Source organism: Boleophthalmus pectinirostris, unplaced genomic scaffold (assembly GCF_026225935.1).
Source record: "Boleophthalmus pectinirostris isolate CB_2022bp ecotype Guang Dong unplaced genomic scaffold, ASM2622593v1 HiC_scaffold_4, whole genome shotgun sequence".
Taxonomy (NCBI): domain Eukaryota; kingdom Metazoa; phylum Chordata; class Actinopteri; order Gobiiformes; family Gobiidae; genus Boleophthalmus; species Boleophthalmus pectinirostris.
The window spans coordinates 11312313-11336073 of NW_026571353.1; the positions used below are offsets into that span (position 1 = coordinate 11312313).

The window sequence follows — 23761 nt, forward strand, 5'->3', positions numbered from 1 at the left end:
ATTTTTACTTCACTACATTTGAGAGCAGGTATCTGTACTTTCTACTCCACAACATTTTTTAACTGGACTGAAAAGTAAAAGTTCTTATTGTTTGAGATGTGCTGAAAAGTATGAATGGGATATTTTTAACATATTTGTAGTTTGAGCAAACAAAAATATGTAAATACAAAAAGCTGAAAGCACCCCCCCCCCAAAAAAAAACAAACAAAAAAAACAACTGATTTAATTGTCTCAGTTAAACAAAATTCTGCACAAATCTTTATCAAAATCACTACAATTGAATCTTTAGAAGACCTCAAAATATACATGAAATTCTTTTACTTTTTACTCTTTAAGCACATTACATGTTAAGCATGGTTACTTTAATACTTTTACTTAAGTAGATTTTTTCATGTGATGTTTTTACTTTTTATTTTGTGCTCAAGTATCTGTAACAAAATTGAGTACTTCTTCCGCCACTGTTGATAAATGTGAAATGTTAATGTCATAGTCACAGTAAACATGCTCTTATAAACAGAGAAGTGTATAACTTGTTTTTGGCCCTCCAGTATCTTCCTGACGGCAGCACTTGGTTTCCCGGAGGCCCTGATCCCAGTCCAGTTATTATGGGTCAATCTGGTCACAGACGGACTTCCTGCCACAGCTTTGGGCTTTAACCCCCCAGACCTTGACATCATGGAGAAGCCCCCACGAAACGCCAAGGAGCCTCTCATCTCTGGCTGGCTCTTCTTCAGATACCTTGCCATAGGAGGTGAGTTTCAACCAATGTTTCTATGATGACTTTATGAAGTACTATCAGTAAATATCTACTGTATGTTCAGGTTATGTGGGAGCTGCCACAGTGGGAGCTGCTGCATGGTGGTTCATTCTTTCAGACGACGGACCTCAAGTTACTCTGTACCAACTGGTTCGTCATGATCAAACTGTTTATTTGATTTAGAATATACAGTTTATAGCAGACAGAAGAAGGGCTTGGCTTGGTATTGATAAAATCTCTCCAAACTATTTCTGTATGATTTGACACAAGTTGCAATACCACAGTCTCAGAGTTCAAACTATGTATATAAAAAAGTACAAGTAAACTGTATATGTGTTTGCAAAAAAGGAGAAGAAACTCACAATTCTAAATGACGGAAAGGTCTATTGTTAAGAATTATAACGTTGAAAACATGCACTTTTTAAAGAATTTGTCTTTAAGGCATTTGAAATCTGTATTATTTAGTATTGAGTAATGCAACTTGGAATTTATGAAAAACAGATTTTCTTTAGTTTTTATGTTGTGCTATTGTTCAGTTCTAACTTGAAGTTTTATTTATACAAGTATGTTTGAGTTATCTAGCATATTTAGTCTGCCTTTATAGATTGATCATCTTTTTCACTGTGTGTCTACAGAGCCACTTCCTGCAGTGTGACCCTGACAGTCCAGAGTTCGAGGGTTTGGACTGTCACGTGTTTGAGTCTCCGTATCCCATGACGATGGCTCTGTCTGTGCTGGTCACTATTGAGATGTGCAACGCCCTCAACAGGTCAGTCCTGGTATAGACTTAGACTCATGTAGATCATGGACTTTCAATCCCTGAAAAGGTTTGACTTTCAGAGTACTAAAAAGGACTGAACCCGAACTGAACCCGGACTGAAATGAACTAGAATTAACCCAGGAAAATGCAAGTAACCTCCAGGTGACTGATCACTGACTTGTTTTTGTTGCAGTCTGTCAGAGAACCAATCCCTGCTGCGGATGCCTCCCTGGGAGAACATCTGGTTGCTGGGAGCCATCTGTCTCTCCATGTCTCTGCACTTCCTCATCCTCTACGTTGAGCCTCTGCCGGTGAGTCCTCACTCCTGGACTTACAACACTGAAATTTTGTTTTCGCAGGGCCCAGAAAACCTGGCAGCGCCATTGATAATGACTCATAGATCTTCATAGCTGGCTGGTTGCTTAAACTTTGTTTAATTCTTTTTTCAACAGCAATAGTGATTACACTGAGTCTAAATGGCTCTAAAATTACCATTTCTGTTTAGATATTTAATTAGCTGAGGGCAAGATAACAATGAGTTCTTTTCCCTTTCTATAATTGAGAACAATAAACCATGGAAATAAAAGTGATGCAAGAAAATGATTAAACAATTCATATGAAACTATTTATTACCAAAGTTTTTCTGATTTGTATTAAAGGTGCACCATGCAATTTTTCTGGTAAAAGTCTAGCGCCTGGTTGTTTCCATGCTAAGGAGATTGCTTTCTCTGGAATGTACCACAGTATGCATTAAACTTGCTTATTATTTAATTATAGGTGTTTTTTACAGTAAAACAATATCTTGAAAAATATGCACTCTATTGTGAGCAGGCCCACCTCCCCACAAATTGGACCTCTTAATTGGCTTGGTTCTCGTTTGCATTGAAATGGATACGTTTAATATCGTACTGTGAAAAATTCCAGAGAAAGCAACAATATCTCCATGGTGACGGACCCTCTACTCAGAACCCTACACAGTGCACCTTTGATACCAAGATTTATATTTGTATTTTTGAAGCTACTGCAAGTAATTTATTTTTTGTGAATGAAGATTATCTAAATCTGAAAAGTAATGACAAAGGCAGTGTTGTACATGTGCTTATGTTACTAAAAGGTTCCTGGTTGAAAGCATCAAACTAAAGTACCATAATAATCCAAACAGTGAGAGATACAGGACTACATTCATACCATACTCCATACAACTGTACAACAACTCACCCTTATAATCCTATGTCAGATAATCCTATGTTGTGTCAATCATCATATCATCTTTGCACTGTTTTTTATTATGACCTCTTGTATATAACTGAGAGATTATGCCTTATTTGACACCCGTCTCTTGCTATTTCTGTGAATTATTTTGAATTATTTTTTACCTTTTATATTTTTTCTCTTTGCTATTATAACATATTGTGATGTGAGCTACTGTGTCCAAGTAATTTTCCTTGTGGATCAATAAAGTTTGTCTAAGTTCTTAACCTTACCCCTCTCTGTTGCACAGGTCATTTTTCAGATCACTCCTCTGGACTCGACCCAGTGGCTGATGGTGCTAAAGATCTCCATGCCTGTGATCCTGCTGGACGAGCTGCTCAAGTTCATGGCCCGAAACTACCTGGAGCTGGGTAAACACCTGGAGAGAGTGCCCCCTAAAGGCTGCTCTTTGTCCCACTGCACCAACGGCATCTCTTGGCCCTTTGTGGCTCTTTCGCTGCCCCTGGTGCTTTGGGTCTACCTCCCTGAAAACACTAACCTAGCCTCCCTCTGGCGTTGAAGTCTTCACCTCCCCCTCCCACCATGAGCACCGTGTGGAGTGGACATTAACACAAACAACTAACTTTAATCATGGGGAAGTGCACATTTGGCTTTGTAAAGTTTAGGACCATTACAGTACATGTTGAGATAGGGTAAGGGACAAAGACTGATTTTACATGATTTTATTTACATTTCTCTATACTCCTGTTTTGAGCAGATAGACTATAACAATCCACTAATTTATCTAATTTATAATGATAATTTGGCTTTGTAAGACATCAGTCTATTTGAATTTGAATGTGCGTGGAAAGGGACTGAAGAAAAATGGTAGGATGTCCCTATGTTTTTATTTGTTTCTTTTTGGTCCTATTTAAGCAGATAGACGTAACCACAGATAGATATAAGAGATGTACAGAGAATTTACAAAGCTATTTTATAATGATGAATATTTTGTAATTTTGGGGGCGGGGCATGGGGACGAGAATGTAGTGCGTTTTGGAGAGATGTATTTCAGGGGAGCATAGATTTCAAGTGACTGGTCTGTTTTTAAAGTCAGTTTCAAAGTCAAAAAATTTCCATCACAAATTGTTATTTAAAAAAGGTATTTTAAAATTCTCATTGCAGACTTTACAAAGTAATATCAAATTTGGATAGGTAACCAAATTTGAGGCTAAAAATATCTGAGTAGAAAAACATTTGTTTGGATTTAGGCCTACCATTTAAAGTTAAAAATAATAATAATAATTTAACATACAAATTTGATGTAGATCCATTTTATATATCTTATGTTATATGTAACACAAGTGAAGAGAAAATGCAGAAAAGCAACAAAATAAATGTGATCACTAAATAGAGATGGCCATTATAAGATTTGGCTATAATATTGTGGTTGTCAATCATTCTCTATTCTAGTCCTATATTTAGTTTTAACCTGTGGTGGGTGAAGTACTCAATTTTGATACTTAAGTAAAAGTACAGATACAGGGCAAAAAGATTAATCAAGTAAAAGTAAAAGTATCACATGAAAAAAATCTACTGTTTAAAAATGTACTTAGAGAGTAAAAAGTAAAAGAGATTTTTAGAACAATTAAAGAATGAAATGTAATGATTTAGAAAAAGAATTTGGCCGATTTTAAGTGATTCAATTGTTTTGTTATTTTTTTCTAGCTGTTTTTGAGTATTTGTTTATTTGGTTTGCTCACAGCTGGGACATTAACTCAAATGAAATGTGCTAAAAATCTCAGCCCTTTCAGCAGGTCAGACAGTACAGACACCTGCTCTCAAATGTAGTGAAGTAAAAGTAAAAGGTATTCACTGTAAAATATACTGATGGTTGCCTGTTTGTTTCTATGGATATGTCAATGCTCTGCCTGGAATGGTCCACAATAACGGCTCTACCTGACATTTATTAAATTACAGGTGGATTTATAGCTCAGAAATACAGGCATTTTAACTGTGAGTGGGGTCGCCTCTCTACAGATCTGACCTGTAACTTGGTCTGGTTTGGTCTCCAAGAAGATGGAAAGGTTAAATGCCATACTGTGAAACATTCTAGACAAAGCAATAACATCTCCATGGAGAAAAGCATCTGACGGACCCTCCACCACAAAAGTTACTCAATGTACCTTTAAGTAAAGTACAGATACCTAAAATTCCACCACTGGTTTTAACAGCAGACGACACAGACCAGTGACTTGAAGTGTATTTGGCTGTACATTCTCCATGCATCTGTCTTCTTTTCTGCTTTAGGCAGAGCACAGCTACCTCAGCGCTGTTACCACCATCACCATCGTCTTAATAGTACAATTTCATATCTTTAGGGACATACCAACCAGAAATCAATCGTATATTTAATTCCTCATGATATTTTAAAAGACATTTTAACCCGATAATTGCGTTAAGTTATTTACAACAGTAATGAAATAACAATTAAGTGTGATTTATACTGAGCTAATTTCATTTTGTACTTGAAGGGGCAGTGCATTATTTTGTAAAAAGGAGTCAAAGCATCTTGGTTTGGAGCAATAACACATATATTTATTATATTTATGCTCTGAACAAACTTAACTGTGAAATATCTTTATAATAAAGTAGACGTCAAAGTGATAGATGTTGAGTGAAAGTGTTTTTATATTCGTTTTACATAATATAGTTTAATATGTGTGTTATTGCACCATGTATGTACTTCCTCAAAATAAGAAATTGTGACTATGATAGAGTTGTACGATTATTAAAAAGGCCCCTTCTAAACACTGTACTGCCCCTTTAAGATTCATATTGTTATTTATTTCGACTGTGTCTTGTGGTTGGTTCGGGCAAAAGGACCCATGTGTTACCATTTTAAGTAAACATATTTTTTCAATACATTGTTTGAGTTTGTTTTGTTTGTTTTAACATAATTGTCTTATTTAATCACTTTAAAATATACTTATGCTGCAATCATGGGATCTCAACAGTTTCACAAGATTTTGACATAAAATTCAACTAGAATGCAATTTATTATGGCACAGGATAATTCTGCATTAAATATAGATTTTTTTTTTCTATGAATGCAGCATAATTTTAACGTTAAAATGTGCACATACTGTACTTGAATTTGTAAAAAGGCACAAAATGGAGAGAGTGTATAAATGTATATAGCACACACTGACTGTAAAGACTTATATATAGACTTGAACCTGTCACTGTTGTTCTCCTACGGGGGGCGCTGCATGAACGCTACAGTAACAAATACAGGCCAGTGGATACTAAACATGAGGAATGGGAGTAACTCAATGAACTGATTAAATACATGTGGAAAAGGTGCATTTAAAGACAGACTGTGTTGTAGAACAGTGTTTTGAAAATGGCTGTATACTAATTTTGAAATGTATTATTTCAATTACTATAATGTGCAAATGTTTCAGTGAAACTGTGATAATTTAAAAAAAAAAAAAAAAAAAACTGGCAAAGCTTGTTTTTAAAATGGTCTAAGCTTGTAGGCTTATGAAAGATGTTTACTTGCAAAACAGAAGTCTAAGTAAGTTGCTCCAAGTTGTAATACTGTACAAAGAATGGGTTACTTTTGTCCACAGTTTTAACATAGTGGGTTCACAGGGATAATGGAAATGGCTGAGGTTTATTTTTGATGTATAATTAAAAAAAAAAAAAAAAAGATACTGAAAATTATTTTGGTGAACAATCTTTATTCTTAGTAATTTTGGGATTAGCTGGTACTTCAAATGGAGAAACTAGTTAAAGACAGATACCATCAGTTGTTAACAAAAATTGAAACTTGTAATGTATGAGGTGGTTAAAAATAGGAGACCCATTTAGAACCACTCCCATCCTAGTCAATGAATGCACTTTAGCTCCATATAGATTTAGCTGCTATTTGAGTTACTCCCAGATGTCCAGCTTTCACTGTAAAGCCTAATGTTGTGAGTTTTTTGCATGGATTTTTGTTTTTCAAGTTGTCATAACCCTATTAAAGTTAGAGCAATAATAGTGAATAATGTTATAATGCTTATGGTGCAATGTGAATGATACACGTTTGTTTGGAAATGCCTTTAAATAACTGTCACAAGTGCCAGGATCCTGTTGGTTTTGAGATATTTATTTTCAGAGATGGACATTGAAGTTGACATTGAAGTTGAACATAAGTCTACAAAATAAAAATGCACCTAAGGGATTTGAATGTTGTAATTACCAATTAGCCATAGTCCTATAAGGATTTTTATCACTGTGTACTTTCTGGCACGGATGCTTTGGATTTTTTTTTTTTTAAGGAGACTCAAGTGACTATATTTGAAATATAGTGATCAATATTTACTCTATTCTATATTTAAACATTTGCTGTATTTATTACTAGTAGAGAGGCTACTGGTGTAGAAAAAACGAAATACTTATGCAGTGGTGTCATGTAAAATTATGTCAACATAATTAATCATTGTCCTGGTGCAAAGGCCTATAGTTGCTGTTCAGACCAAGACATAAGAACAGAGTCTGGAAAGCGCATATTATACATTATGAATATAAATCAGAAAGTAAATGATAAGAGTACTTCAGTACCTCTACAGGAAGTGTGAAAATGTTTTAAATTTCACACACACTATTCTACGTGTGTACAGTAAAGTGCGAAGTCCAAAACCTGCTTGTCTCAATGTTATTGTTGTCCCAATGGCATTCACTCTTGCATTTATTTAATGACATTTTAAAATTACTTTGAAAAATATGCATTCTTACTGAGTGCAATTGCCTCTCCAGCGATCTGACCTGTAAACTGACCTGGTGGTGTCCCCTGCTTGTTTTGATGTCCTTCTGGCTTATAACATGAGACCTGGAATTGCTCCCTTCACTGGCTGAATATCAGCCTCATATATGGGCAAATTTAACAAAATGTATTTACAAAAAATACAGCTGTTTATAAGATTTCATATTTCTGTGTTCTCACCAGAATGTCCCCCTAAATGTACAAAATATTAGCCACTGTAAGCCACAATCTCAGATAAAAAATATCATTTGAGTCTCCTGAGCTCCCTCTCTCACAGCATGGCCTTTATCATACCTGTCCTTGCCCTTGTATTTCTCATTTCTTCTTTTCTTTCTTTTGCAGTGAGGTTCAAGTAAAGTCCAGCTCTGCTCCTCATTCAATCTATTTTTGTTTTTGTTTTGTGTTATGCATGTGTTACAGAAGCAGCAAATCTTAAGAAAACGCTGAATGTTAAGTTTAAATTGATCATTTTGAAGCCACGAAATAATACTTTTGAAGATCTTACAGTGTACAGTCAGTGAAGCATGCCAGCCATTTTGTTTTCAACTTGTGATATAGATAAATGTATGAAACGTAGATTCAGATTGCGCTATAAGTGTCAATATAAGCTCAAATCATATTTTTAAAGGAAATAATTTTATGGAACGTTGAAAACCAAACCGATTTTTGTTTTATTGTGCATTATAGATCAGTGGCAGGAAGTACTGTATTTTCAGATTGTACGATATATACGTGAATAAAACTACATCATACGTTTCTGAACTGTGTCTGGAGTGTCTTAAATTGAGGTGTTTTTTTTTGACAATTAAATGATGTTCTAAAATCTGTACCAGCACTGTAACACAGAAAAACAACAGGGAAATCTTGACAAAAACACAGATAGACACTTTTATTATACATCTTAAAAAATATGTACAAAATACTATAAACAACTGTGTTCTTGAAATGGTAACACTTCCCCAGGTTTGAAAAAACAAGATTAGCATGTTTACAAGTTAAACTCAGGAGTAAATATAACAACATAACAATCAACAGAGCAATTACTTTAACACAATTTTTTTTTTTCACATTTACTTTTGTCATTTTGTGGAGTTTAAGCCAAATTCAATAACCTATGCAAATATGTTTTTCCATGGAGAGAGATAAATTTTATGCCATACTGTGGAATATCATGGCCAAAGGAACAACATTTCCATGGAGATTAGCAGGAGTAGGTGCTTGGCTAAGTAACATTCAGGTGGAGATGCAAGCCCGCTCACAGTAATGATGCTTGCTTTTCTATGTTTTTAGTACAATAAATTGTTTTTATTGTAGTCTATTTTTTTGTTAAAAAGTTTTGCATTGGGACATTCATTGAAAAAATGGTACAACAAATGAGCTGGAAAAAAGTATGACATCAAGATAAAGAGGCATAAAATAATGCAATTTAGGATTCCCTATGCCACCCTGTCACAGTAAAAGGGTAACACTGAATATATGCAACATTACATTCTTTGGGTGAATATATGTGACAAATTGGCCGACTGCAAAATTTGGCAGGGTCCAACTTTTTCCAGGTGAGACCCCACTTCTGGTATAGGCTCCAACTACGCCTGGACACCACAGCATCACATTATAAAGCCGCCATTTATTTTTCAGCATTAGTGTTAGTTTTGTTACAACTGTTTTCAAAGAGCAAGATTACCGTACTAGCTATTTTACCTACTCTTACCACTACTGACCAACCCATCCAAGCCCCTCTCCCGCCCTGGGTCACTGCATACCGAACCACTGCTCCTGATCTCCCCACTGCGCTGCTTCACTGTCACTGCCCTCCAGCTCGCCCTCCTCACCACTGCCTTCCATATCGTCCCCGTCCAGCTCCACTGTGGCGTCTGTCGGACTCTCCTCCTTCTCCATCTTCTGCATCCCCTCCAATGACTTCTGGTCATTTGGGTCCAAGCTGAGGAGAGGAAATAAGTATTCAGAATGTGGTTTGAGCGGAAGCTAAACGAAAAAACAAATATGGTGATGCAGGTAGATGTTGGGTATTAGCTGACTAGCTCCAGCTCCATCTTAAGCCTCAAGTCGTCCCATGACAGAAATAAGCCAAAGTCTGACCAAAGCTAATTCAGGCCTGGAGTTTAAGCGGTGCTCAGTGCGTGCTCCTTGTGACTCTGGGAGGGCCAAATCAGTGGAGCAATGACATCAGGGAAAATAGGCTCAAAATGTGATGTTTTTTACAATCTGACTAAACAAGAGAGGAGCCACAGGGCACATGAACAATGATTGATTTGGGACACAAAACTTTTCCATTCATTCTGATCTGAGGAGCAAGACAAACGTCAGTCTGGCCTTAGTCAGATTACTTGTCTCCCTGACTAGAGTGGGCAAAGTATCTGAAGTGGCACAATGTTAGTCTGTAGTCAGGTGAGAATGTAACTTTTTTTTTTTTTAAACCTGCATTTTACCAGGAAGCCTCTTACCTTAGAGCTATACTGTACTGGTCCATTGCCTCTTGATAGTCATTCACAGCCACCAAAAAATCTCCCAACATCCTGTGCAGCACACAGTCGCTCTGATTGGCCAATGCATTTCTCAGAAGAGCTATTCCCTCTTCATATTTCTGCTCTCGACCTATAAAAAAAACAATACATGATGACTGTCAGGTGATGGACATGGATTCGCCTTGGTTTCTGGGTGAGATTAAGTATTAGGCAGAGTTATTCATACTATACTCTTGCCTCATTATATAATTTGACAAAAGTGAAGGAAGGTGCATTGTGTTACTTTTCTGGTGGAGGGTCTGTCAAATGCTTTTTTCCATGGAGATATTAATGCTTTGTCTGGAATGTTTCAGTTACAAGTTACAGGTCAGAACTGTGGAGAGGCAACCCCGCTCACAGTCAGAGAGTCTGTTTTTCTAGATTTTTTTAAGCTATAAAACCACCTGTAATTTTATAAATGTAAGGTAGAGCTGTTTAATGTTTTATTGTGGAACATTTGAAGCAGAGCAGAGACCTATCCATTGAAACAAGCAAGTGACAGACCTCAAACCAAAAAGTTACATAGTGCACCTTTAAATATCCCACATATGACGGCAGAGTGATCGGCTGCGGTCTAAGTTAAAGACTTACTGAGAAGCTCAGCCTTCTTGACCACAGCCTTGGTATAGTCCGGTCTCTGGGCCAGGGCTTTGTCTAACAGAGTCTTGGCCTTCTCCTGGGTCACTGGGTCCTCGAGACAGACTGTGGCGAGGATTGTCAGCGTCTGAGCGTTAGCCCCCAGAGTCTTATAAATGTTATTGGCCATCCCCATTGCCTCTCGGATACCATTAGATGCAAGGTAACAGTCAATCAGGCCTAGAAGAGAAAATATTGAAAATGTTATATGATGATACAGATTTTTTTATCAGCAGGTCAAAAATGTCATATTCTGAGATTGTCTCAAATGCATGTTAGCCTTAGATTTGAGAAACATTCAAGATAATGACAGGAATCATGCCTTCATAGCAGTCAAGTCGACATGGAGCCAGGCGCATGGCTTCTCTGAAGTGAATGATGGCCTCCTGCACTCGACCCATGTTCCTCAGTGCTGCCCCCTTCAGGAGAAGTGCTTGCACACTGTTACTGTTCAGTTGTATTGCCTTGGCTCCCAGGTACAGTGCACGTGAGTAACGCTTACTGTAGAAACTGTGACAACTGACAGACAAGACAATAAAAGATGGATAATAAAAAATAAATTCACAAACTTAGTGTACATTTAAAATATCGGGGATTGCTAGGTTAATCTTAATCACACATCATATTAAAAAAGAGTTAATTATAAGTAGCTAATGATGAAGCAAAAAGACTATGGGTGCCAGCTGTGCCACGTTGATTAAATTACAACAGAAGCATTTAGACTCACCCGGAGATGACCCAGGGCTCTGCATGTTGGTCTGAAATGTTGAACAATCGTCCTCCCAAAACCTCAACATCTTCTAAATGTCCTTCACGAGCCATAAGATACCCATATACATCCATACCTACAGACAATAAATATACAACCTTAAATAGACATCACTGCATAATATAGAAAGATTTATGGTTAATTGTTCTTTAGAGGTGGCAAGCTACTTTTCTAGCCACAGCCGTGCTGAAACAGAGTGGGGTAAGACCAAAGCATGTCTTACCTTTAATTAAATACGGATCCAACATTTGTGCTTGTTCAAATTTTAGGATAGCATTTTTAGTGTCTCCGGCTCTGAAGTATACATCTGCCAAACTCACCAACAAGTCCACATTATCTCTCAACAGAGACTTCTTCTCCAGAGAGCTAAAACAACAAAATATTATTGGGCTGAACAATTTAGTGAAATAGATAGCATGGGGGGGTCTATTGTTACCATATGGTGTTGATGGCCCTCTGGTTGTCCCCTACATGAATGAATGCGTATGCCTTGATCCAGACCGAGAGCCAATCCAGGTTTGGGATGGTCTGAATCACATCAATTGTCATAGAGGCAACTTCTGCCCCTTTAACTGACAATGAGAGGAGACCTGAAGACAAACAATACAGATTCAATTTGTAGTCCAAGAGAAACAAGTATTTCATTTAAATGCATTGCCAGTCTAGTTTGAAATCCTACAAATAACAATAGCTGCCTGGTTTCTAATTTCTTGGTTAACTTATTCTCCGAATTTATTCTTACCAATAATTGCATCAAGAGCAAGAGGGCACTGTCTGAGCACCTCTTTGTAACTGGTCACTGCAGACCGCTCCAGACCAGCTTTTCTGTACAGGTTTGCCAGCATCATGTTGATCTGGAAAATTACACACAAGATGACTTCAGACATAGCACAGCCAAAGAACAGCAGCATTTACAACAGTCATTATTTAAAAGTCTAATATGAAGAGTGTGTTCAATATCTTGAAATGATTTATAACCACTTTATCAAACAATTACCGATAAATGGTTGACAGCCACATAGACTGTATTCCTATTAATAATTATGAACCATTATAAATTAAGGTGCATTATTACTAAAAGTCAAATCTTGTATTTAGAGACAGTAGCTTATTTTGTTTATTCAGCTTTAATTCTAGGTACTTAGATGGTACAGTATGTTTACACTACTACACAGCATAACAATTCACTTTTTTTTTTTTTTTTATATTGATTGAGCCTGAAATCTAGGAAGAAACAACATAATAACTATGGAAGAAATTATAGAAGGAGAGTTACCTTTGGTGTCCTTTGCCTTGAAGGAATCCCATCAAGCACTGCGATGGCATCTTTGTCTAGTTTCAGTATGGTGTAGCATTCAGCGATCTTGTATTTAACCTCAATTTCTGATGGCAAACTCTGAAACAAACCACATACATAAATACTAAATAGATTACATTCCTATAATCTGATGACATCATAATCCACGGGACAAAAAGAACACTTTTACCATTGTGGTTTGTACTTATAAAACAGGGGGCAAAAGGAAGACTAGAGCACTTAGATATGGACTATAGACATTGTCACTCCGAAACAACAATTTAGTAATAACAAATTCCCATTCCAAAAATTATAATAAAACTAACAAAGGCAAATCTAATCATTTAACTGGCACTGAAATTTTATTGGCATTCTGACCTGTGCTTGTATGGTAGATGCAGCTCCTCCAGCTGAGGTCCTGACTTTGGAGGTTTTGCTGAGGACTTTTCTCATCTGCAGGGCCATAGTGTACTTACAGGCTGCATTTCTGTATTCTTTGTCATGGAATATGGCGTCTGCATGGTAAACCAGCAGCTGGTACTTCTGTGCTGGAGTGAACAGCTCTCTGAAATTACAGGAGAGATGTAATTGAGTTAAATGAAATCTCGAATAATGACAAGCAATCATCAAACAATCAAGTTTGTGTATATAGCACATTACAACAGATGAAGAATAAGTTGATCAACATGTTAAAATATGTTAACAACAAGGACAAGCAGAAGCGTGTACTTCTTAGACTGATCTTAGACCAGACATACTGTGTACTGTACACAAACCATTCTTTATGGATATGGGGTTGCACTTACTTATTAGGGCAAATGATTGAAAAAATGCTAAATGTAACAACTATTTCAAAACATTACATGATTAATCATAGAGATTCTCAAGAGATCCATTCATTTCAGAATTTTCCTCCAATCTGTTCATTAATTTAATATTTCTTTAGAGCCCCTTTTCTGAAGTACACAGAAGCATACAGTCTATGATCTCAGCCCATACATATCACTACAGAGATATATTATAGCTACACATACAATAATAATTAAATAAGTTTTGAATCAATCATTCAAATAGCCTAGTACTAATACAACCCATTAACCTAACGCTACAACTTGTCATAGTACAAATTGTGCAAGATACATTTGTTGATGCAACTCAGAAAGCACTTGGCAGTCACAAGAAACAGCAATGCCTTAACAAGCAATTACACTGAATACTAAAACACATTTGAGAAATTACTTCAACACATATACCGTTTACACTCATCAGTTACTGGCATTTATGTAAAAAAAAAGGAGTTCAAAAATGAGACTGGCCCCACTGTACATGATTTTATACTCACGGATTATTATTGCTCATCGTCAATAACAAACTGCTCAAAATCCGAACATTTGAGTGAAGGCCAGCAGCAGCCATATCACGGACATGGTCTATAGCACTCATTTTGGTACAATGTAAGAGATCTATCTACGTTTAACGCCTGAAAATATGGAAAGTTAAGATTTGTAAACAGCTAATGCTAACAGCTAGCTTCTAACGTATCAAATATGGCGCCCAACGCACTTCCTTCCGCATTCTGTTGCGTTTAGAAGCTCTGTAGAATTTCACAACATTATGTGAGTGTGCTTCAAATATAAAATATACTTTTAATTTGTATTGTTACTGTTGTGCAATTAATATTTTTTCTAGTAGTATGTTATATTATAAGCCAGATATGCATTTGCATTTTATTTGAAATATATTCGTAGCATCGTTTATGTGCTTATGTGCTTTTTCTCTGGCAGACTTGAAGGCATCTTGTGCTCATTTGCTGCAGTGCAACTTCTTTCTCTGATTAAATTAGTTATTCTTATTCTGTGGCTCACAAAAATTTTAATTCTGTCAAAGCACTGAACCATAAAACATTGCAATTGAATACTCATATAGAAATACTGCACTCTACAATATTAGTATTATTTGAAACAGTGGGAAAGAAAAATGTGCTTGTAAAATATCACTCTACCTCTATTGACTAATTAAAACTAGCTCCTGTAGACAAGAGCACACAGGTTAGTGCAGATAGGCCATGGATCTGCATTAAGATGTTATTATACTTGGATGAGACAGACAGGTCATATACAGGAGCATACATAAACAGGACTCTAGGGACAGGAGCATACAGACTAGTGCAGACAGACAGGTGTATACAGACAGGTGCAGACAGCTCATGGGTTTAAAACAAGAAGACTTTATTAAACTTCCATGAGACAGACAGGTCCAGAAGCTTACAGATAAAAGAAAACAGACATGTGCAAGCAGACATTGGCATACAGACAGGCAGGAGCATACAGACAGGTGCATAAACAGGAGCAGACCGACAAACAACAGCAGTGGAAGTCATTTGAGTTCATATAAGTCCATAAAGCACAGGCTGAACACAATTACAGCAGCGCATGCGCAGAGCTAAAGCCAGCAGCTGAACCTTGTGTCAAAACAGAGGCACAGCAGCGCAACGCCGTTAGCTTTGTTTTCGGGCACCATTTGTCGGTACAAAGTGTTTCAATTCACGTCCACGTACCATGACCGAACAATCAGCGCTACTTCTTCGAAAACAATTGGCAGGTAATGTCCACAGCTCGCCCTGAGCCCCAAAAGGTCGATTTGAAAGCTGCTTAGCTGTCCGCCTCCGTTAGCTTTTCTTAGCTCGGCGCAGCTCTGTTTACGCCATAGGCTCCCCAGCAAAAGGGACTTTTCACACTGCATTGACTGTTTATTGTTAGCATAGCGATTTGATACACCTTTGATCATGTTTATACGATACGAGATTACTGCATTTCTTATTTGTTATAGCACTGAAGCAATAATGTAAGGTAATGTCGCTTTAGATTGTGGCAAATTCGGCGTTACTGAGCTAAAGGAACAAAGGAATAATCAATCTAGTGTCTCTCTCGCGATGTAAAGCTTTCTACTCCGTTAATCGCACCTTTTACTGTATTTCTGTGGATAATAAGTAGTAGAATTGAATATGGACTCGTATGAAATGGTTAAGTCGATGTCTGGCCAAACATTTTGGGGACGCGTCGCTCGCTCGCTGTCATCTGGCCCAGATTTAGTGCACAAATCAAAGTAATGAAACTCTTGCTGTCGTGGCTGTATTTTGAACACGTACTTTGAGGTTATTGGCTCTGGCATCATATATACTTTCATCTGCGCAAGCTTTCATACAGCCTTTATTTCTGGTTAGCTTTGTTTTCTTAAAAGAACGAATATAATGAGGATTCAAATGCCAAAATTTTTCTAAAATATATTACTTTTATTGTCAAACTGGTATAGCATATGTAATCTTATGCTCTAAACATTTAACATGGTATACACATTTTTATTGCATTTTTATAGTGTTTTCTTTGACTAAATTCTGAATGAATCTAACTAGTAATTTTACTGTTAATAAAGAATATCCTATCCTTTTTTTTCCTATGCTCTGCAGTGAATGCAAAATGTGTATATTGTAGCAAGTAGTCAGTTTGTTGATCCCCAAGGTAGGTCTTGGCAATTGGCAACTGTAATCAAGAGATTCATTATATACTAGTATAATAGTCAGTGATATGGTTGGGGGATTTAGTAAAAAAAAAAAAAAAAAAGTCTGGAGCCAATCCTCTGTCAATACAGGCATGCAGTTTGAACTATGGAGAAAGAAATGTTAGTACTTTTTGTTTTAAATGGCCCTGATTAAAAAATATGTCTTTTAAAAAGCAAAAATCCTTGATCAATCATTAATATGAGTCAAAATAGTAATTATTTATACAGTTACTATTTGCTTATTTCTTCAGCTTGCCTTCTGACCATGCTGTGTTTCATCCTTCACATTTTGTCCTAGAGCTCAACAAGAACCCTGTGGAGGGCTTTTCGGCTGGTCTCATAGATGACGACGATATCTACAAATGGGAGGTCGTGATCATTGGGCCACAGGACACCCTTTTGTAAGTGTTATAAATTGCTCATAGGGCAAAAAAATCATAGTGTGGTAAAATACAAATTAGCTAATCAAGCACCTATGATCACAAAAAATATTTAGTAAAATATAAATAAACAAACCCCAGAGTGCAGTTTTATGCCACATCAGTTAACACTTTAAAGTAAGCAACAGAAACAGTGCTTTCAATATTTAGTATTTTCTGTTTCAAAGCAGAAGATAATATTATGAGCATGAACATTCTGACATGTTTTTTTTATTTATGTTACAGCGAAGGAGGTTTCTTCAAAGCTTATCTCACCTTTCCTTATGACTATCCACTACGGCCTCCAAAGATGAAATTTATCACTGAAATCTGGCACCCGAATGGTAAGTCTGTCTTTTCAGCTCTTAATGAAGCCAAAGTTTACATGAGCTTGGTTATTTGCCCACCACAGTTAGGTGGTTTTATACCTACTGCCAGATTTGCATTGTGTCATTATTGGGCTCGACTCGATGTGAGAATTTAATCGTCCAACCAAACCAAAAAGACAAATAAAAATGATAGATGTTTTTTTTTTTTTTTTCATTCTGATAAAAATGTAAATTGTTATTGCCTTAATAATTATTATTGTACACTTACCAAATTGCAGACATGCATCCACTCTGCTTCTTCTGAGAGTTCACACTAAGCCACATCATTTTCCCTGTCACTCGCGTACAGCATGATGTCCCATTGCTGACAATACTGTACGAATGGAATTGTTTCTAATATTTGTTACAGTTGCAAAGAATGGAGATGTGTGCATTTCAATCCTGCATGAGCCCGGTGAGGATAAGTTTGGCTATGAAAAACCAGAGGAGCGCTGGCTCCCCATTCACACAGTAGAGACAATCATGATCAGTGTCATCTCCATGCTCGCAGACCCCAACAGCGACTCGCCAGCCAACGTGGATGCAGCGGTAGGTTGTGGCTTTAATGGAGCAAAAATAGTTTTCTTAAGGCCTTTATGAAATAAATACTACCTTATGTGCAAATTTGAGATGTACCTGCCGGAGATATGTTTTATTTCATTCACATATTTTTTTCTGCCTGGTACTGTTTACAGAAAGAGTGGAGGGAGGACCCTAATGGTGAATTCAAGAGGAAAGTGGCACGCTGCGTAAGAAAAAGTCAAGAGATGGCGTTTGACTAAAATCAGCTGTAAATTCCAGGGTAAGTTCATTGTCTCTGAAAGCAAAAGCTTCTCTGCTTCAGACATATGCTTTATAAGACTGTTTTCTTTCAGTTTAAGGAAATGCCTTCACAAGGAAAATTTCAAGCCTTTGCCCCTTGTTTTGCCAGTCAAAGGAATTGGTTGGCTTCAACCACTTTTCTGTGAACGGTTGTCATTTTCCGCAAGATGAGCCAATTTGAGATCCCTACCAGCGAAATTTACCTGTTTTCCTTCCTGGAATTGTATATTTAATTTTATTTATTTTGAAAAATTAATGATGTAAGATATGTCACTACTGTAAATGACTTGCTTTTTTATCTGCTGCTGAACAGTTTCTACTTTATACCAGGTTTCTTATGCAATTTAGGGTCAAGATTGTGTAAAACAAGGCTGTTGTCGATAGGTCATCCCTTGTCCTCCTCTGTGCGTTTTCACTCCACAGCAGTCGTCTGGATCACTCGTTTGAACACTGTCTCTCTGTCATGGCTGCCTTCTCTGGCCTCAGCTCCTCGCCTCGGCTCTGGTATCATTTGTTCTGTTTAAAGGGACTTTGTCTTCACACTGCTGTTTTCTGAGAATCGGCCTCCTGTTGGCATCAAGACACTGGTGCACATCATAAATATTAACAGCATATTACGTGCATGAAACAGTTTGGTTTAAATTGAATGGCTTCCCAGTAGTTTTGAATCATTATTTTCACTTGATTTGCGCCAGTGTTGGGACAATTAACAGGAGAACTGTGCCAACTTCTCAGGAATAACCAACTCATCACTAGTGTCACTTATCATTGAGACCAACCGCTGTCCAACACTTACTCTAATATATCACAAACAAACCATCAACAACCAAAAACAATCTGTGAATTTGCTAAGCTGTGAACATGTCGCATACTGGTGAACTGCCATCTCTTAGCTTATACCTCTTCTCAAACAAGTCTAGATCATAGGTTTTTCAATACAACACGGGGGATATGGATTTCCACAGTAGATTTAGGGTAATCGTTTTGTTGTGGCACACCTATCAGTGAGTCAATGTAAGTCACTTGTGGGTTTTAGGACATTGGGTAGTTTCTTTCTCTCCATTTAATTTAGGCTTTCACTAAATTGGAATTCTTCATAGATGCTTAAAATATTAATATAAATATATGTATTACCATTCAACGTAATATTTTTAAATGAAAAATGTGTTTGGGTGGATTCAGTCATTTAGTCACTTTGTTAGTATTAAGACATTTTGGACATAGATTTTCAACATTTAAGAGTGGATTTATGGCGCATGCAATCAGGTTTGGGTAGGCTAATCATGGTTTGAAGTCTTTTGTGCATTAAGACATTACGTTTAGTTCCTCAGATCTTTACCATGACCTCCTCTGACCGGTGTTCACTGTTTTTGCACAAATTCAGTGCGTTCTGAAATGTCATAAAGCAATACGCTCAAAATACAAAATGGTGTCTCCAGGAAATCCACTCTAACGCCATTATTATTATTTTTATGTTTGGTTGTTTTATTTTTCATTTTGTGTTGATGCAATGCATATTGGACATGATGCTCAATAAAGTGTGTAAACTAAGAATGAAATGGCTTAATTGTCTTGTTTTTAGGCGGTACATTTCACTTAATACTTGTGCTTCAAAGATTAACAGCCGATGTTTTGTACTTGAGTATTAAATATGTAAGTTAATGTGAAGAATTCATTTTACTTACCACAGTGCTATACTGTATGCTCACTACTCAAAGTTGCTATACATTATGTATTATTCCCTCTCAAAGCTACTTTTATTGCCCTAGGGCTGCTTGGAAAAATGTAACCATTTTTTTTGCCCCTGACAACTTCTCACAGTTACGGTCAAGTGTTCAACAACCATATGAATTGACCAAGTCTGCATCTGACAAACTTGTTAGTTGTCTTAATCCTTTTAAACTGTTTTTGGAAGTACCAGAATATATTATGTTCCATTTATATCATTGCAGGTCATACAGTCTGTCATTTTGATATGCTTTGAGCTTCTACACACAGCACTTACTTGAGCACATAATTGGCCACTGTACCCAGCTGTAGTTTTGTTTTCCTGATGCATTTTGAATGAGAACACACATTAGGTTAAAGCACATGGACCCCTGCACTGTAATGGGACGCCCTGGATTAGGATCTGGTTTCAGGCCTGGTTTGGTTTCACACTTGTGGGTCGATCTGGCTGTGACACTCTGCAGACTTCATAACACAAAATAGATAACCATCTCTCCACTGGGAATATACAACCCTTTATTATGAAGAAACAGGTGACTTTTGTGGAAAGCCTAACAAAAGACAAAGGGGTGCAATGTGAAGATCGACCAGTGACAAGGTGAGAGCAAATAACAAATCTGGCTGTCTTATTATAATACTGTTTATTTCATGCTCTATTTAATACACTGTTTGGTCAACAGGTCTACTGAGATAAGCAGTTACATTTCAAAGGGTGAGTGTGAAGCTATTTTAATAATGTTACTTAATTGTAAGATGTTCAAGTTTCTAGATCAGTTGGTTTTAATGTTTTGTTTTAGGCAAGTAGACTGAATCCTTTTTACTGATCGGCCTATATCAGTTTTCTTAGTGTTAAACAATGATTTGTCTTTCATCTCATGGTAAAATGTAACAGAGGTCAGAGGTGGGTAGAGGCTAAAAAATTACTCAAGTAAAAGTATTTTTAATCAAGTGAAAATAATATTACTTAAGTAGAAGTACAAAGTAGTGGTTCATGAAATTACCCAAGTAAGAGTAAAAAAGCATTTGGGAAAACTACTACTCAAGAAAGTAACTCAAAGTGTTGAAATATAACATCTGATTTATTATTTAAAGTTTATGTAACTTGAAGGACAAAACATTAATTAAATAATGCACAAAATCTGCTATTGTCAAAAGAGGAACCACAAAAATGTGAAAAACCTAGTTTTATCTGAAGAAGCACTGCCAACAAACACCAAGGTTCAAAGCATTTAATATTTGTCACTTAGGCTTCGGCAGTGGGAAGAGTAAGCAAAACTTTTACTCAAGTAAGAGTACTGTTCCTTCAATAACTATTACACAAGTAGGTGTAAAAGTATGCTGCTAGAAAAGTACTCTGAAAAGTACAGTTAAATATGTCCGCATATTTCTTTCTCTATTGAATTAGAGCCCTCCAACAACTCAGTTATAACACACTCATGTAAACCACTTAAATGAAAAAATACAATGAGGTAAAATAACTATATCATGAATTTGCTAGTGTTAAGTACGCTAATGATGGTCTATGTACTTGTTCAGGATGTGAGATTGGACTTTATCAACGAGTGAGAAAGATTGATACTCCCATCAGCGTTTTATCAGGAAACCAACCATTCTACTTTCCCAAATACATGACGACAGTACCATTCCTACAGGTATATTATGTTATGTTCTACTGAAATGGCACGGCAAGGAAAGGGCAATATCAGATTGTCAAGTTTATGTGTGTTTTGGGTCAACGGCCATAGTGAGATAGTTTGGACAATGATTTGCAATAATGAATATACAAGAATGCTTAAAGGTGCATTGTGTAACTTTTCTGGTGGAGGGTCCATCAAATGTTTTTCTCCATGAAAATGTTACTCCAGCCCTTTGGGACAACAGATGGAAATGCTCTGTCCCAATCAAATAAATAAATTAACAAAATAAAATCAATCAATCAATAAATTATTCCTTTGTCTGGAATGTTTCACACTATGGTATTAAACCTTTCTATCCAACCCTACCAATTTACAAGTCGGATCTGTGGAGAGGCAACTCTGCTCTACTTTTCTAATTATTTTTGAGCAATAAAACCAATTGTAATTGAATAACTAAAAGGAAGATTTGTTTATTGTCAAATTGTGGAAAATTCTAAGCAGAGCAATGACATATTGATGGAAACAAAAAAGTGATGGACCCTCTACTGAAAACTTGTACAGTGCACCTTTAAGTCAATGTTGCCAGACAGAAGGCCTTTAAGATTAATGTTGAAATTAAGCATTAAGTTAGTAAGTAAATAAAGAAAAAAACAGTGGAAAACATAGCAATAATGACTTGTAATGTAATCATATTTTGTAATTTTCATATGTTTTAATCCCAAAATGTCATCCATGTGTCAGCATCCCAATCTCACAGCCGGACAGAGGCGGTATCTCCAGAGCGTGACTAACATCTACAGCACAGAGCAGATGAGGAGGCAAATGAAGCAGCACTATCTCAATGTCCTACACAGCTGTCTGCAGTCAGGTCTGTTATCACTACTACTATAATACTACTATTATAGGCTACTGTTACTACAATACTACTACTTTTAAGTAATTAAGACTTTCTCACGACATTATGGATTTGTCTCCTAGGTCAGATCCCATTCAGCAGGAGGAGATGTGGAGATCTTCAACAAAATCAGAAATTCAGGCCAGAATCATCAGATAAAGAAACAGGGGCAAGAGTGAAGTCACAAGGAAGAAGGAAGAGTAGTACCATCACTCATCCCAACATCAGACTTCCCAAAATAGTCAACCGATGATGACTTTTAAAACTTAAAAGGGGAACTATGCAAATTTTTGGGTGTCTTTATGGAGATGTTAATTCTGTATTGTTTCATTAAAGTTATCTATCTTCATGGAGACAAACAGTTGATGCCACCAGGCCAGGTTACAGATCAGTTTTTTGAGCAATAAAAATCTGGTGATATATATATATTTCATTAGAAAGTTTCCACAGTGCACCTTTTTAGGCTAAATACCACATTGTTTTGGGAAAAACAAAAAAAAAAAACCCAAAACACATAAACATAAGTATAAAGGCTTTGTTTTGTTCATACACCCTATGGCATATGACATATGACATGAAGACTGAACCAAGAGTTTAAAAAAATGACCTCGCTCTGTAATTGGAAGCTTTTACTGCACCTGATCTATTTCCTTTTTGTTTCTTTGAACAAACTAACCTAGCAGGTTAGTAAATTATATATTATAGTTACTATAGTAATAATATGTTAATATAATTGTATTTAGGGTGACCAAATGTCCCTATTTACCTGGGACAGTCCCAGTTTTGAGCCCTTTGTCCCCTGTCTCAGCAGATTTATCTAAATCAATTGATTTGTCCCATTTTTATACAAAAAATGTCCCAGGTGTCCCATTTTCTTTTTTACCAGTTTGATACTTCCCTCCCTCTCATCCCTCAGTCGCCCAGGTAAAATCCATGGCAATGGAGAAATTTAGTTTGTGGACTGGACAAAAGTTTATTTGGTCGAATATGTATTGCAGCTCCTCCAAGCTGCTTCTTCAGTTCAGATCAGAATGCTGGTAGAAACTTCCTTATATCTGTCTTCAGGGAGGGGCTAAGTAACTACTCTGAAACTAACACACCTACTTGTTTACAAGAACTGAAGAAGCATCTTGGATGAACTGCGAAACGTATTCGACCAAATAAACTTTTGTCCAGTAAATAAATAGAATTTCTCCTTTGCCAGAATTTGATACTTATATATAAAGAGAGGCACAAATTGTCATTTGTTTAGGTAAAATACAGAAAATGTGACTATACTGATGAATGGGCTGAGTGCATACCTGTTTCACAATATCATTACCAACCACCACAAACCGGGATGTCCCAGTTTTTTTATTTTGAAAATCTGGTCACCCTAATTGTACTTCCCTCATTGTTTTTTAATGTAAATAAATTATTCTTTTCATTTGATTGAGTATATTTGTTATTTTTGTTAAGCTAACTCTATTATATATTACATATCGTAAGGCTACAGTACAAATCGCATCATATCTAACCCATTAGACCCGTGTGAAATTCCCGGGCTGCCTGATTACCACGAATTACCGCCACTGCAATCTTCAAAA

General features: G+C 36.6%; 3 protein-coding genes across 4 annotated transcripts in view; 2 read left to right on the forward strand and 1 right to left on the reverse strand.

The window, feature by feature from the left end:
• Positions 1-8283, forward strand: part of LOC110163298 (sarcoplasmic/endoplasmic reticulum calcium ATPase 2-like) — a 40156-nt gene extending 31873 nt beyond the window's left edge. Inside the window, exons 16-21 of one of the 2 annotated variants that reach the window (XM_055162104.1) lie at positions 549-751; positions 822-907; positions 1393-1526; positions 1711-1828; positions 3019-3139; positions 7864-8283. In XM_055162104.1, the coding sequence (XP_055018079.1) occupies positions 549-751; positions 822-907; positions 1393-1526; positions 1711-1828; positions 3019-3139; positions 7864-7877 (676 nt within the window). In that variant the 3' untranslated portion in view covers positions 7878-8283. Of the gene's footprint in view, positions 1-548; positions 752-821; positions 908-1392; positions 1527-1710; positions 1829-3018; positions 5636-7863 lie in introns of those variants that run through there. The other variant, XM_020928227.2, reaches the window with a different exon arrangement.
• A 100-nt stretch (positions 8284-8383) lies between these two features.
• anapc7 (anaphase promoting complex subunit 7) lies at positions 8384-14305 on the reverse strand. Its single transcript, XM_020928287.2, has 11 exons — positions 14091-14305; positions 13127-13313; positions 12728-12847; positions 12194-12305; positions 11888-12041; positions 11675-11817; positions 11410-11527; positions 11005-11201; positions 10638-10862; positions 9987-10137; positions 8384-9463 (listed from the first exon to the last, which is right to left on the reverse strand). The coding sequence occupies exons 1-11, from the start codon at positions 14189-14191 to the stop codon at positions 9274-9276; spliced, it is 1698 nt and encodes a 565-aa protein (XP_020783946.1). The 5' UTR covers positions 14192-14305; the 3' UTR covers positions 8384-9273.
• Positions 14306-15189: 884 nt separating this feature from the next.
• Positions 15190-19474, forward strand: LOC110163339 (ubiquitin-conjugating enzyme E2 G1-like). The gene is made up of 6 exons (XM_020928268.2): positions 15190-15349; positions 16605-16707; positions 16972-17069; positions 17464-17642; positions 17789-17895; positions 17969-19474. Exons 1-5 carry the CDS (start codon positions 15307-15309, stop codon positions 17873-17875), a joined length of 510 nt encoding a protein of 169 aa, XP_020783927.1. The 5' UTR covers positions 15190-15306; the 3' UTR covers positions 17876-17895; positions 17969-19474.
• The last annotated feature ends 4287 nt before the right edge of the window (positions 19475-23761 follow it).

Bases quoted from the DNA above. Each gene is read 5' to 3' on its own strand.
- anapc7 (XM_020928287.2), bottom strand. From the start codon at position 14,191: ATGAGTGCTATAGACCATGTCCGTGATATGGCTGCTGCTGGCCTTCAC. The intron at 12,848-13,126 runs GTCAGAATGCCA...GGTTTGTTTCAG, and splicing joins CATCTACCATACAAGCACAG to AGTTTGCCATCAGAAATTGA. The intron at 11,818-11,887 runs GTAACAATAGAC...TTGTTGTTTTAG, and splicing joins AGGGCCATCAACACCATATG to CTCTCTGGAGAAGAAGTCTC.
- LOC110163339 (XM_020928268.2), top strand. From the start codon at position 15,307: ATGACCGAACAATCAGCGCTACTTCTTCGAAAACAATTGGCAG. The intron at 15,350-16,604 runs GTAATGTCCACA...ATTTTGTCCTAG, and splicing joins TCTTCGAAAACAATTGGCAG to AGCTCAACAAGAACCCTGTG. The intron at 16,708-16,971 runs GTAAGTGTTATA...TTTATGTTACAG, and splicing joins GGGCCACAGGACACCCTTTT to CGAAGGAGGTTTCTTCAAAG.